General features: G+C 41.5%; 1 protein-coding gene across 3 annotated transcripts in view; it reads right to left on the bottom strand.

Annotated features, from left to right (window-relative positions):
- The window catches only part of AGBL4 (AGBL carboxypeptidase 4), a 3,151,866-nt gene that overhangs the window by 2,934,910 nt on the left and 201,780 nt on the right, over positions 1–15,176 (bottom strand). For all 3 annotated transcript variants that reach the window (XM_073593575.1, XM_073593577.1, XM_073593576.1), the window contains one exon: positions 676–798. In XM_073593575.1, coding sequence (XP_073449676.1) covers positions 676–798 — 123 coding nt within the window. The remainder of the gene's footprint in view (positions 1–675; positions 799–15,176) is intronic.

Raw genomic sequence — 15,176 nt, 5'->3', positions numbered from 1 at the left:
CAGTTGCTATGATGGCGCCGTGGAGAGGAGGGGGAAAGTAGTGAGGCCTGGGGTGGCCGCATCACTGGACAGTGGGACAGGTGAGTGTCTGTTTATTAAAAGTCAGCAGCTACACTTTGTAGCTGCTGACTTTTAATAAACAGAAAAACAAGTGGAACTCCGCTTCTGTTCTCTGCAACCGAAGTCTGTGTAATTACAGCCGCCGCACCACGCTGCACCTCCCCACAAGCAGAGGCCATTGGCTTCTGCTGCTGTCAATCAAATACAGTGAGGAGCGGGGGGCTAGGCCGAGCCGCATTTGCTATTGGGACAGACAATGAAGAGGAGAAGCGGACAGTGCCAGCGGGGGATCAGTCTGGGGCTGTTCTGTGCAATACCATTGCACAGAGCAGGTAAGTACAGCTTGTTTATTATTCTAATGAAAAAAAATAGCATTTAGTAATGCTTTAAGCATTGCACAATACAATATACAAATACAATATCATACAAGATATACAATATAATATAAAACAACATAATAAATCTCAGAGTCACGTTTCAAGGTTTGAACTAGAGCGGTATCTATCCAGTGCTGTTGAGATAATGTCAATTCATGGCTACCCCTTGGATATTGGGCATTCTTTTATTGCACACACTGCAATTCAGATTCAATTGATGGAATACTTTAGCACTTACCACTTTCAAAGCAGGCATCGAATATTAGGTGCCCTCTTTTTGGTTGCCCAGAATAGCCTGGAGGTGTTACAATCAACTTGTTAATGTTTCTAGACATGGCAGCTTCATGTTCCAGTCCACGTCCTGTATTAAACATAAAGAAAATGCAAAGTCAGACTATTTTGGTTCATTGCTTACATCAGTTTTGTGTAGTAAGAAAAGCTCATTAATTACTAAAGATTAATGCATATCACTGCTGTTTCCATGGTGATTAAATAAAACCTTGTTCTTAAAGTCAACGTTTCACAGGTTTTGGAAATTTAAACTAAGCATACAATATGAAAAATTCAGAAGCATTAAGCACGGGTATATAGGCAGCTGGACTTACTGTAAATGCAAATCTTGATTTTTCCAGTTAAAAGCTTAACTTAGATTCTTACATCATAAGCCTCCCTATTGCTCCTTTAAAGCTTTTTTAGGGAAGAGGGAAGAAATAAATGGACTAGCAAAAAAGTTTTACATAAAGAAATAAAAGATGATCATTGTAACCACTCCTGTCAGTGGTAAATGGTTTGATCACTGGGTAAACTGGTAAGCTGCAATATATTAAATTTTGTTTTTGGGGTTTAATACCGCTTTAACTGCTTCAGCCCAGGAAGATTTTACCCCCTTCCTGACCAGAGCACTTTTTGCGATTCAGCACTGCGTCGCTTTAACTGACAATTGCGCGGTCGTCCGATGTTGCACCCAAACAAAATTGACATCCTTTTTTTCCCAAAAATAGAGCTTTCTTTTGGTGGCATTTGATCACCTCTGTGGTTTTTATTTTTTGCGCTATAAACAAAAAAAGAGCGACAATTTTGAAAAAAAACACAATATTTTGTACTTTTTTGCTATAATAAATATCCCCCAAAAATATATAACATTTTTTTTTTCCTCAGTTTAGGTCGATTTGTATTCTTCTACATATTTTTGGTATTAAAAAAAAATCGCAATAAGTGTATATTGATTGGTTTGTGCAAAGTTATAGCGTCTACAAAATAGGGGATAGTTTTATGGCATTTTTATTATTATTTTTTTTATTAGTAATGGTGGCGATCTGCGATTTTTATCGGGATTGCGACATTATGGTGGACACATCGGACAATTTTGACACTATTTTGGGACCACTGTCATTTATACAGCGATCAGTGCTATAAAAAAATGCACTGATTACTGTGTAAATGACACTGGCATGGAAGGGTTTAACCACTAGGGGGCGATGAAGGGGTTAAGTTCGTCCTAGGTAGTGATTCTTACTGTGGGGGGGATGGGCTTCAAGTCACATGACAGCGATCACTGCTCTCGATGACAGAGAGCAGTGATCTCTGTCATACACTAGACAGAACTGGGAAATGCCTTGTTCACATAGGCACTTCCCCGTTCTGAGGCTCCGTGACACGATCGCCGGGAGACGGGCGGACATCGAGTCCACCGGTCCCGCAGGCACGGTCACGCTGTATGTGGCAGGTGCACGCGCGCCTGCTATCCCCGGCTCTTAAAGGAGACATGTAGGTACGCCCATTTGCCCACCACTGCCATTGTGCCGACGTATATCGGTGTGCGGCGGTCGGCAACTGGTTAAAGTGGTTCCAAAGGCAGAAGGTTTTTTTTATCTTAAAGTATAACTAAAGGCAAAACTTTTTTTTAGTTTTGGATAGAGTGGGGAGGGATTAGAACACCTGTTTTTTTTTGCGGTCTGTGCACCCTCTAAATTTGTCCGGTTTACCATTATCAGTGTAAGTAAAAGAAAAGTAATAGTAAATCTTACAATGGGGGACACTAATTCTGGTGACCTGAAGGTCCCCAAGGAATTCCCTTAATTTTCAGGGATTTCCTCTCCCTTCCTGCTTGGCTATGGGATAAAAAGTGAAGGTGAATCTCCACAATGGGACTCAGATGGCGAAAAAAAAAATGTGACAGGGGTTATAACCCTCCCTTTCTCTATCCAAAATGAAAAAGAAAGTTTTGCCTATAGTTATATTTGCATTGTATGTGTGCAGCAGATCCCTTAATACTTACCTGAGCCTGCAAAAGGGATTATTTTGGTGGCAAAAGGTGGGCCTACTCAATATTAAGTGGGCGATCACAACGGTATGGCTAATCAGTGTATACTGAATAGAATGTGTCATCTTCATATCTCAAAAGGAGACCCAGGGCACTTAGTAGAAGACCTAAATATGAGGCTGGGTTCACACCTCCGAGAGATGCGGCTCCCAGCAGGGGTCTGGTGGGTCCCTGTTCTCCATTTCAGGGATGAGTCAGGGAAGGATTTTTGCCTGAATTCAGCCCTGAAACGGAGGCAAAGGCGCACAGTGTTCCTGTGCAAGCTGCTCTGCAGCCGTAACGGAGATATGTGAACCCGTTCCATAGAGAGCCGGTCACACTCTCCTGTCATGCGAATTGGATGCGAAGAAACCCACATCCAATTCGCATAGGTGTGAACCCAGCCTAAAGGTTAAATGCGGTGTCAGTCAAGCACTTCCTTTTTTCCTGGGTATCAAAAAGTTACCTCTTGTTGTCCCCTGAATGCTGGGTAGCATCAGTGTGCATGTTTCTGATAACAGAGGTGGTGCCCCAATTACCCACTGTAATTGGCTGTAATGCCATCGCACATATTACCGGAATATATTACCAACATTAAATAGTAAGAAAAAAAATAAGAAAGGCCTTTTTCTTAATTTCTTTTTCTTTTAGCAGCTTAGTAGATGACCCCCTATGTATTCTTATGTGGTAGTGCAGTATTCATTTTGAAGTCAAATTTTTGATATAATTCTAGTCAAAGTCTTTTGATACAATGCCATTTTAGTTGTAGTTGTGTTTTAGTCATCTGAATTGTTTTAGTTTTAGTTGACTAAAATTGTGGTAATTTCATCGATGAAAATACTTTGCTTCACCAAAAATAAGACTGCTTCTTAGATAAGCTGATTTTTGATCGGACTGAGACAACTCAACAGACACAAATGTCCTTTCAAGTCTGGGACTTGTTAACATGTTATCAACTTTAACTAAGGAAAAATTCATACAAAGTTTTGCTCTGACTTCTTGGTATGCCATTAGTACACTTTCCAATGTTCTCCTGGTTCACCTAAAGTCCTGCACACACGGGTTGAATATCGAAAATACCAGACGACATTTGGCCTGTGTGTGCAGTACTTTGTTTGACAGAAGCCGATCTCACAACCAAGTTCTGTCGAATGAGCATGCTGGAAAACCAGCAGCCGATAGGCGCTCTCAGCCGACGGCTGTGAGTGTTGACCGGTGTGTTCTGGTGGAGGGGTAGTCCCCCTGTCAGAACACAATAGCACAGCAGGGAGATTGCTGTACTAACATTGAATAGTTAGTACAGAGACCTCCTTGTGAGCTGCTCAGTTTTGTTTTTCGTTCAGCCCAGTGGGCTTACTGTGTGTGTGTGCTAGGTCTTAGTGTCCTCCAGATCTGTCTCTTCAGCGATTTCTTCCTTAGGACCCTGAATTGCCAGCCAACTTTACCAACTTTTACCTGTGAAAAAGATCATGCAAAGTTATGCCTTGTCTTCCTGGTATGAGTTAATACAGTGTTATGTACCAGCAAGTGGTTACCAAGGGTAGCAAAGGTTTCTCTAGCAGCCTGTCGTAAGCGTGTACATGTGACAGATGGGATAGCTTCTTGCAGTGAGGGAGATGTTGTCGGCAGTCCCTCCATGAGCAGGTCCATCTCCCAGATTAGCACCGCATAGGTCCCCAAACCGTACACAGGTACAGAAGAGGAAGAGTTAAGTGAAGTGCACACATGGAGTCAGCACTAGGTGCACGGCGGGACCCCATACGGCTACTGGGACTGAGGTAGCAGAGATACGCTGGACAGGTGGAGAGGGCAAAAGGCACTGTTTGTCCCTCCTAATTGCACAAGTAAAAATGGTGATGTACATTACACTGATAGTTTATCAGATGTAATTCGTCTGTTCAAGCAAAGGTACCCCGTGTGTAAGACAGCGACCCTGTACAAAGTGCCTAGTGTAGCCCAGAAGAACCAACCCTGGAGTAGGCCACTCATGGAACCCTTTGCATGGTGCACAACAAGGAGGAAAATATGGAGGACATGATGACCACCCCATCACCCTACCCCTTACATGTGCCACTTTATATTGTGGAAAAAACACCTGCGTCAAATTCAAGATAACATACCGACAGATTCATATCTTTTAAAAATGGAGCTAATTAAGACCATATCTTTTTTGGCATACAGAGGGAGACCCTGGCACAGACAGGTTTTGCGAAAGTGTCTTACGGGAGTTCTAAAAGACAGGTACATGAATTTGGCACCTAAGGCACAAAGTCTGCACCAGTCTTTATGAATTCCAGGGACTGTATTCTAAATACTTCTGAAAGTCATGTATACAAGTAAGACATTATTACGCTATGGAAGCTCTCCTTTTTTATAATATTTGAGGGGAAGCAATACCTCCAAGGATTGGAAAGCATAGGAGACATCCAACACAAAACACAGCAGCAAGGCGACCCATCCCCCATTTCAGGTGGATTACCCCAGTGTGGATTTTGGTAGCTGACTATCTGACAGACGGAACAAGTGGAGTGACCCAGCAAATTATATCAAAAGCACCATACCCCTGGTGGGGTTCTGGGAGTTGGTGAGTAAGCAACCAAAGGGGGAGCACAAGAGTCACCAGACAAATTGTTGGAGCACACAAGTCACCTGTGGGAACCTGAATAAATTATATTAACAGCAATATATGGGACGTTTGCAATATATGTTGTAGTTTTAATTGTTGGACCTGCTATATTCTGGTTTGTTCTATGCAATACAATATAATGTTGTTCATACAATTAAATTAGGACAACACGATATCTATATACCATCATAGAGATATATGGTTATTAATAAATGCATAGTATGGTATGCAGCCTCTGGCTTCCTTCCCAAAGGCTGTATGACACAGTAAGCTGTGCGACACTTGGTAATTATCATAAATTTCCATAACATATGAATAGTGGATTCATACTGATCGTAGGACCACCCATACTATAATAGGGGGTTCATACATATTGCACACCTAAGATCTATGAACATTAGTAGGGAGTGCTATACTTTAGGCTATCCCATAGTATAACCATTTTTAGGTAGCGCCAATATACCCAAACAATTTTACTTATAATATTCTGGCAAGGAACCTGTATAGGAACTTTGTATAAGGGAGGCAGCAACCATAGTCTCTGAACCCATATACTTATCCTAAAGCGCAGTTCTTTGGTTCATATAAAGTAAGACATGAATGCTTATACACGGTAACCATTAGGTGTTGCACATTTGAGCACTACATGCTACAGAACACTAATAATTTATATTTTGGTCCTGTGTTCACCTCTCTCTTAAAAGAGAAACCCACTAGAGAAGGCAAAAGCAGCAACAGTTACAAGGGGTTGTATTTATAAAAACATTTGTGTAGAAATTTGCCCAGTGAAAGCGCATGTAAATTCATTCTGTGTGGATAAGGCAATAAATACATTTTATTAGCAGGGCTCAAAATTTCAAGTCCTTAGCTACTAGCCAGGCTTTAAGGGTTACTCGTCACCAGTTGCCCCACCCAACACCTTATTTTGCCCTGCCCCTAATTCCGCCCCTAAACATGCCCTCATAAATTATCTCATGAAATGACACTAGTAAATGTTTTATGCAGAATTAACTTACAAAAATAAATATAAACAACAACTTTAACAGTGCAGCCTATCGGTGCAGCATATCAGTGCAGCTCCATCAGTGCCGTCCCATCAGTGCTCATCAGTTGCAGCCTCATCAGTGCCCATCAATGCAGCCTCAACAGTGCCCATCAATGCAGCCTATCAGTGCCCATTAATGCAGCCTTACCAGTGCCCATCAATGCAGCCTCATCCGTTCCCATCAATGCAGCCTCATCAATGCCCATCAATGCAGCCTCATCAGTGTCCATCAATGCTGCCTGATCAGTGCCCATCAATGCTGCCTGATCAGTGCCCATCAATGCAGCCTCATCCGTGCCCATCAATGCAGCCTCATCAATGCCCATCAATGCCCATCAGTGCAGCCTGATCGGTACACAGGGATCAGAAAGAGGAGCTGTGGAGGAGAGCCGGCCGGATCATCACACAGAGTGGGGATCTCCCGCTGTGACAGCTTAATTTGAATTGCCTGGCACTCGCAGATGATAGACGCCACACGTCCCGGCATTGAATTAGTGTGCTGTCTATGAAATCAAAGCTGTCACAGCGGGAGATCCCCACTCTGCGTGAAAATCACAGCCGGTTCTCCTCTTCCTCTTCCTCTCCCTTCCCCAGGTTCCTGGGAGAATGGCTCCCATTCAACCCCGCCTGCCGATGGCACTCGCCCCCCGAGGCAGCCCCACACTCACCCTCAAGCTTTTTCCACTAGCAAAATGCGAGCAGGTGAGTGGAGATGTTGAGGGCTGTTATTAGGATATTTGCTGGACAACAGTTTTAATTTACTTAAAATGGGAAATACTGCAATCGGATACAAGATGGCATTCTAAATATCATCAATTCATATGATACTCAGTGCCATCAAGTGGCCAAATGCAGTATTTTCTGTTTTAAACTAATAAAAACATTCATCCAGAATAGGAAATAATCTAATAACATTTGCTCTGTTTCCATTGCATGGATGTACATCCATATCCCTTTGCGAATTGCTACGCACATTTTTTCATAAATACATCCCTCAGTGTAATGGTTATCACATCTGCTTTACACGCAGAAGGTCCTGGGTTCTATCCCCAGTAAAACCAATACTTTGAGCAGCCCATGAGACTAGGTCTAGGAAGTGCATAGCGTCAGTTTTTGATGGATGCAGGTAGTACAGTTTAACTAAGCATGGAGCAACAAGCACTCATGTGCATTGAGCTAGGAACACTCTTTAACCACTTGCTGACCACCCACTGTAGATATACTGCGGCAGGGCAGCTGCTCTGCACCAGATCATGTACCTAGTACATTAACTGACACTTCTGGGTCTAGGGTCTGCACGTGTGCCACTGGCGGAAGCCCAGCGGTGGGTACCGCAGACTTGGTGTCCACCGGCACCCACCAATTGTGCAGTACACAGGCAGAATGGCAGTCTGCCTATTTAAACAAGGCAGATCGCCGTTCTATCAGTAGGGAAGGACCTATGCCTTTCCTTAATAAAAGTACATCCCCCATAGTGCACGAGCACTGCCTAGGAACACAATTAACCTTTTGATTGCCCATGATGTTAATCTCTTCCCAGCCAGTGTCATTAGTACAGTGAAAGTGCATATTTTTAGCACTGATCACTGTATTAGTGTCAATGGTCCCCAAAGTTAGTGTCCGATTCATCCGCCACAATATTGCAGTCCTGCTATAAGTCGTTGATTGCCGCCATTACTAGTAAAGAAAAAAATATTTCATAGCTTGTAGACACTATAACTTTTGCGCAAACCAATCAATACACACTTATTGTGATTTTTGTAACAAAAATATGTAGCAGAATACATATTAGTCTAAATTGATGACATTCGATTTTTTTTCAATTATTGTTATGTTTTATAGCAGAAAGTAAAAAATAGGACAAACTTAACCCATTCATCGCCCCCTAGTGGTTAACCCCTTCCCTGCCAGTGTGATTTACACAGTAATCAGTGCACTTTTATAGCACTGATCGCTGTATAAATGACAATGGTCCCAAAATAGTGTCAAAAATGTCCGATGTGTCCGCCATAATGTCGCAGTCCCGATAAAAATTGCAGATCGCTGCCATTACTAATAAAAAAAAAATAATAATAAAAATGCCATAAAACTATCCCCTATTTTGTAGACGCTATAACTTTTGCACAAACCAATCAATGTAAGCTTATTGCGATTTTTTTTTTTTACCAAAAATATGTACAAGAATACATATCGGCCTAAACTGAGGAAAAAAAAATGTGTATATATTTTTGGGGGATATTTATTATAGCAAAAAGTAAAAAATAATGTGTTTTTTTCAAAATTGTCGCTCCTTTTTTGTTTATTGCGCAAAAAATAAAAACCGCAGAGGTGATCAAATACCACCAAAAGAAAGCTCTATTTATGGGAAAACAAAGGACATACATTTTATTTGGGTACAGCATCATACGACCGCACAATTGTCACGTAAATAAAAGCAGTGCAGTATCGCAAAAAATGGCGTGGTCATGAAGGGAGGTAAATCTTCTGGAGCTGAAGTGGTTAAACATCGTGAAAAGGTAGGTAGGGTTATCTGTTTTATGAATGATTTTTTTTTTAACTCATAAGTGTCAGGAATGCTTTACATTTGTGTCAATGCATGTCTGTTCAAGTTATAATACTCGTTAACGCGCGTTCAATTTATTCTCCAATTATTCTCTTCAAATATTCGCATAGACAGAAAACAGTGTATATTAGGAATAATAGAGTCTACTGATATGCAGGAGGCTATTACCAGAACTTTATTTTAAGCCGGAAAGCTGATTTTATTTTTCTATTGCAGTCTGTTTCCCAGTGGAGGAGCTGCACCTTTTTGATCTGTGCTTGTAACCAATGTCACGGAGACAAACAGAGGTAGAAATCTCAAATTTTAGAGTTGTCATTTAAGCAGGTGGTGAGGGGGAACCTTCAGATGAGGACACTTGTTGCAGTGACAACTGTCTAACCTTGCAGAGATGTCCTCTCACTTCCTTTAGTATCTTTGAGACAGGAAGTGAAGAGAAATGTCATCAATGGGATACAACAAGAAGTGGTCAGGGTTTAACCATGTTCTACTCTATCCAAAACCAGAAAAAGAAAACAAAATGTTTTGGTTGTAGATACACTTGAAGCTTTATGGCCGGTTTATACTTTCTGCATGGAGATGAAATAGCTAGATTGTGCAGTTGCGTAGACTGATTACTCCGTCACACAATCAGTAATCTCCTGGGTGCAAGGTCACATTGAAATCAGTGTGATATAAACAAAGTGATCAGTCTTGGCAATGATTTACATTTTGTCTATTGCAGTATAAAACTTCATATGATTTTATGCCTTGTGTGTAACGGAATTTGTCTGATAAGGGATTGTTTACAGGTTTGTGCTTGAAATGTATGCATATTCATTTAGATTTTTAATTGGTTTTTGATTGGTTTTCAAGTGTTGTGCTGTACTTTGAAGCTGAGCTCCGGCCTTCCCTTCAGTCTTGCAGTTGTACAGGCTCCTCTCTTGTACTGAAATTGCTTACTCGGGTTTCACTGTAAGCTTCTCTCAATGTGGATTAGAAGCTGCAGCAAACCTGACAGAGTCCCCCTTATTTAGTGGCTGGAGGATGTCCAACCTCATCTAGCCCTTTTCTTCCCAGCTTTACTGTCCCTAGCTTGCCCCTCTCATTCATTGGATACCAGTTCTTTGAACCAGGGAGGCTCAGCATCACATTTAAACATCACCTAAGTCTTGTCTCCATATTCAGTCTGCCTAGGAATGCCCACTCCTCCAGACTGACACCCAAATATCAAGTTTTTTTGTTATTTTCAAAACCCCTTTGCAAGAGCCACCCACTAATTGCATCAGGACCGAGGGCTCTGGAGAGGAGTACTAAGGCATGATGTAGTGATGATCACTCTGATGGCCCCTCCCACCAGCCATGATCCACCTACATTCACTAGAGAGAGCACAGAGATCCAGAGATGACTTCACTGGGTTCAAAATGAGGTGTGTAATGTAAATGGAAACTTTTTAAAATAATTTTACTAGCATGTTAATGAGAGGGAAGGAGGAACCAGGGAAGGCAAAATATAGGCAGATTAACCATTCCCACATATCCCAACATCCCTTTAAAAAGTTCTAAATGCTCAGGGGGTGGGAAGGATCGGTAATCATGTGTCCACTGTGATTGGTTGTCACCCTGGTCCCATGATCTGGAGCCAGTTCTACTGACTACTCATAGTAGTGTTCTGTCTTGCAGGCATCATATATAACATTTATCATGACAGATAAATTTACTGCGCCTGATTTTCTACCACAATTCATTGACCTGTACCGGGAGCTGCCCTGTCTCTGGCAGGTCAAGAGTACAGACTACTCCAATAAAATATGTCAAGACAGAAATATCAAACCTTAGGAGTACTTTTAAAAGGGAGCTCAACAAGGTAATGGACTCAGAGAGATCTGGAGCAGCAGCAGATGACATATATGTCCCCAAGCTGTGGTATTACAACAGCCTGCGGTTTTTGACTGACCAGACAGAACCCAGGCCATGGCTGTCTACACTCCCTTCGACATCTGCTGAAGCCACAGCTCTATATTGTATCCAAAAATACAATGATGATAACTAAACGTTATTGTTAAAATATTTTGGCCTTAACAAAGTGGTTTCCATATCAATAGACAGTAGTGACCAAAAATGATTTGAACGAGAATTAAAAATGCTGGGGTCAGAATCATAGTCTTTTCTACTTGTACACATTCAATTTGCAACAGTGAGGAGATCAAAATTGTGTGTGATTGATGAACAAACCCTAAAAAAGATTCTAATTATGGCCCATTTTCATACACAGGAAAGTGTCAGTCTGGAGGAGCCAGCGGTCAGCAGCCAGACAGAGTCTCAGATCCCCCCCACCCCCAATGCCCTCCTGCTGAAAGGGCCAGGAAGAGCAGGCATCTGGAGGAGGCCAAAGCTGCCTTCCTCAGCCAGGCCACTACTGCCATCTGGACAGACCCAGATGAGGCTGAGGGATTTGCTGTGGTGACGGCCAATAAATTAAGGGAGATGGCCTTTGAGCAAAGGAGCAGGTGTGAGAAACTCATCCTGCAGCTCCTCAACAAGGGGGTGAGGGGCCAAATCTCTGAAAACACACACCTGTGTGATTTTGTGGCCCCACATCCACCACCTCCACAGCCAACCCACACACCACAGCCACCCCACCCACCACAGCAGCATGGCGGTCAGTGGCAATACCAGCCACAAGACCCCCAACAAGCCCGCCGGATTGGGGATTTTCACCCCTTCACCACTTACTATTTTTTTTTTATTTTGTGTTTTGAATAATTATGTTATTTGTTATATTTTCTATATTTTTATATGCATAGAATGCACTTTTTGGTTAAGTTCTTTGTATTTGGATGACAGATAGCAATTCTAATTTAATTATTTTTTCTGCACAATAAAAAAAATTGTGGAGAATAATACTTGGCTATGTGTTTTACTTCAAATCACAGTTTGGGAGTAGGCAGTTACATTTTAAAAAATACAATGTAAAATTAACAAGGGATACCAACATAGTTGTATCTTTGTTCTTAAAAACTACGAGATAATGATGTTGTGGTAATTTCCACAAAAAATAAAACAACAAGCATAATAATATTGTTGATATCACTAGAAAAAAAAAAAGCCTTTTAAAATATGTTTGCCATAACTCCATTAGTATCACCAGCAAAGCAGCTTCATTATTATCCCATTAAAGAAGAAGAAAATTGTGCACTGCATTTCGATATTTCATAATTTGCCGCGTCACGAATGTTAATTCTCCATTACGAACGCTAGCTTACAAGACCAACCGCTTCCGGCTTGTCCTTGCTTTCTGATCATGCGTGTTTGTACTTTCGACTTTTGTGTGACGGACCTGTGTGCAGACGATACGAAAATCAGACAACAGATCGCTGTCCGCTGAAAGTTTACTAGCCTGCCAACCAACATTTGTTGACCGAAAGTTGGACAACAATTGTCTGAAGGAGCGTACTAACGGTCAGACTTTAGGACAACAGTCTGTCAAAAGACAATCCCCTACCAACAATCGGATCATGTATAAGAAGCTTTAGAATCATTTTTGATGCTGAAAAATTTGAAAGTCAGTTAAACATGTGTAAAAAACCTGAATAGGTAATACTAAGCCCACTAAGCATCAGATTTAAAAGTGAAGAAAAAAAAGACGCAATTGTGGATCAGACACCCATTTAAAAAACATCCTCAAAATGCCCTGTTTTTAGCCTGTGCTATTTCATTTTAGTCCCCTATATTTGACTTTGCTGTGACTTTCAATTTTTACTAGCTGTGCACAAATACATGTTTTCAGGTTCTCCCTCTAGTGGTTATTTGTATGCAAACTTCTTGAAGGAAACCTGCCAAGAGAAAATATGTGAGCTGCTACGACTCGGCATCTTCTGGTAATGCTAGTCACATACCTATTGTGATCCTATGGCTTTCATGCAATCTTATTCGGTGGCTTGAAATAAATATGCAAATCAAGAGGTTTGATTTTACGTAATGCATAAGGAGGGCAGCAGTGGCAGCATATTTTTCTTATTGTGGGTTTCCTATAAAGTAGATCTGGAGTGTTTTCATATAATACAAAATAATGCTAAGGTGGCATAGCATCATACGGTGCCATAGTATACTTTGCCTCCCGTAGTGTTTTCTGAACCCCCTGGAGAACCTATCATTTCTGGCCATAAATAGGTTTGTTCCTGGCAGGGGATGACTGCATTGGGATGGCAGGGGGGCATTTGACCCCAAGCCAGTGCTGATATTTTATGTTGGGATGCTGGACCCGCACAGAGGTACTTCACCATTTGGATATCCGTCAGAGTGGGACCCTGCTACACTGTGACAAACATGGCCCTGTCCCAACTTTTTTGAGACGTGTTGCTGCCATCAATTTCAAAATAATTTTTTTTTTTAATTGATGGTACATTTGCTCATTTTAAACATTTGATTTTTTTTTTCTATTTTTTATATGAGTTTATAAAATCTGGAACGTCACTCACTGGTGTTTCTCGGGCTTACTGTTTCCACTGTTTGACCCCAGATCTCTTCATAAAGAGAACCTGTCATTCTTATTTCTATTACAAGGGATGTTTACATTCTTTGTAATAAGAATAAAAGTCATCAAAAAATGTAAATAAAATTAAAGGGACAGTGTAAAAATAAAAAATAAAATAAATAAGAAAACCAAACTGAAAGCAATTTCACACTGGAGCGGTGCGCTAGCAGGACGGGAAAAAAAGTCCTGCTAGCAGCATTTTTGGTAAACACCGCTCCGCCCATTGAAATCAATGGGCAGCGCAGCTATACCGCCGGCAAAGCGCCTCTGCAGAGGCACATTGCGGTGGTTTTTAACTCTTTCTCAGCCGCTAGCGAGGGGTAAAACCGCCCCCGCTAGCAGCCGAATACCGCCGCTAAAACAACGGTAAAGCACCACTAACAATAGCGGTGCTTTACCGATGACGCACCTCCCGTCCCAGTGTGAAAGGGGCCTAGCTCTAAACAGGTAACCTGTAGCCATTTTTAAAGTGTCGCCTATGAAAATTTTTAAGTACTGTACTTTGTTGCCATTCCACGAGTGTGCGCAATTTTATACAGAGGCATGTTAGGTATGTATTTGCTTGGTGTAATATCATCTTTCGTATTTAAAAAAAAAAAAAAAAAAAAAAAAAATCGGGGTATATATTGTGCTTAATTTTTTTTTCAATTTATGAAGGTGTATTTTTGCAAAAAAATTGCATAAAAAAAAACGCTGCGCAAATACCACGTGGCATGAAAAATTGCAACAATTGCCATGACTGGCATGCACACTCTGCCTTTTGTTTTTGTATCGGAGGAAAGGAGACCAGCAGAGGCACAGAACAAAGCAGGAAGATTCTACTACATCACTGCGCACTTCCAGGTGCACACGGATTGGTAGACCCAGAGATATGCAGTGATTTTGAGACAAACAGGTGACTGCTGGGAATAGGATCCCCTGAGCTCCCCTGAGTTTGCACATCATCAAGGATGTGGGGTGCAGTTTGCATCTTTGCCCTGGTTCACCTTGTCCCAGCACTGACTGTAGGTGTTACCATTTAGGTGAGGGTAGAGAGAGAAATGTCTCAAATGGTTTAAAAGGGCCATTTCTGAACTGCAGAGAGACCCCAATTAGATCTTATTAATCAAGAAGTGAGAGGGCAACGATCTCCAAAACAAGATAAAAAAGGGAAGAAACCTGAGCTTTCGTAGCGCTGAAAGCCAAACCCATTCCATTTTCCCACCTGCTACCATCATTTTGTATGGTTTTTCTTTATTTCTTTATTTGTTTGTTTATATTATTCACAGATTTTTTTTTTATCATTTGATTTTTTCTATTTGTAACATTTTTATTTATTTATTTTTGTTTTATCTCGTAAGGCTGTCCCTGCCCTGGCCATGCAAATATTACTTACAAAGTGACCATATCTATGGACTTCTGGGTGATAATGATGTACCACTTGTCCTATATGAGCTTGAGGCAGCCTGCCTTGCTGAACCTGTCATGTCAGAGGAAGCCTTCACTGCAGTGAAGGAATTGAGTGACTGAGAAGCTGAATTTTAATAGGGGTGCGGATGTGTGGTGCTTTTAATTTTTTAACAATGCTCTGCCCCAGCCTTCCATACACACCTATCGGGAAATGAACAGGCAGCAGCTTCAGCTGCCCACAGTTAAAATGGCTGCAGCCAGACTTAGTGGAGGGAGATTTCTGCAGCATATTTGGCAAGTA

This window comes from Aquarana catesbeiana, linkage group LG07, assembly GCF_042186555.1.
Source record: "Aquarana catesbeiana isolate 2022-GZ linkage group LG07, ASM4218655v1, whole genome shotgun sequence".
In the NCBI taxonomy this organism is placed as follows: Eukaryota; Metazoa; Chordata; class Amphibia; order Anura; family Ranidae; genus Aquarana; species Aquarana catesbeiana.
This window is presented reverse-complemented; position numbering and strand designations above follow the sequence as displayed.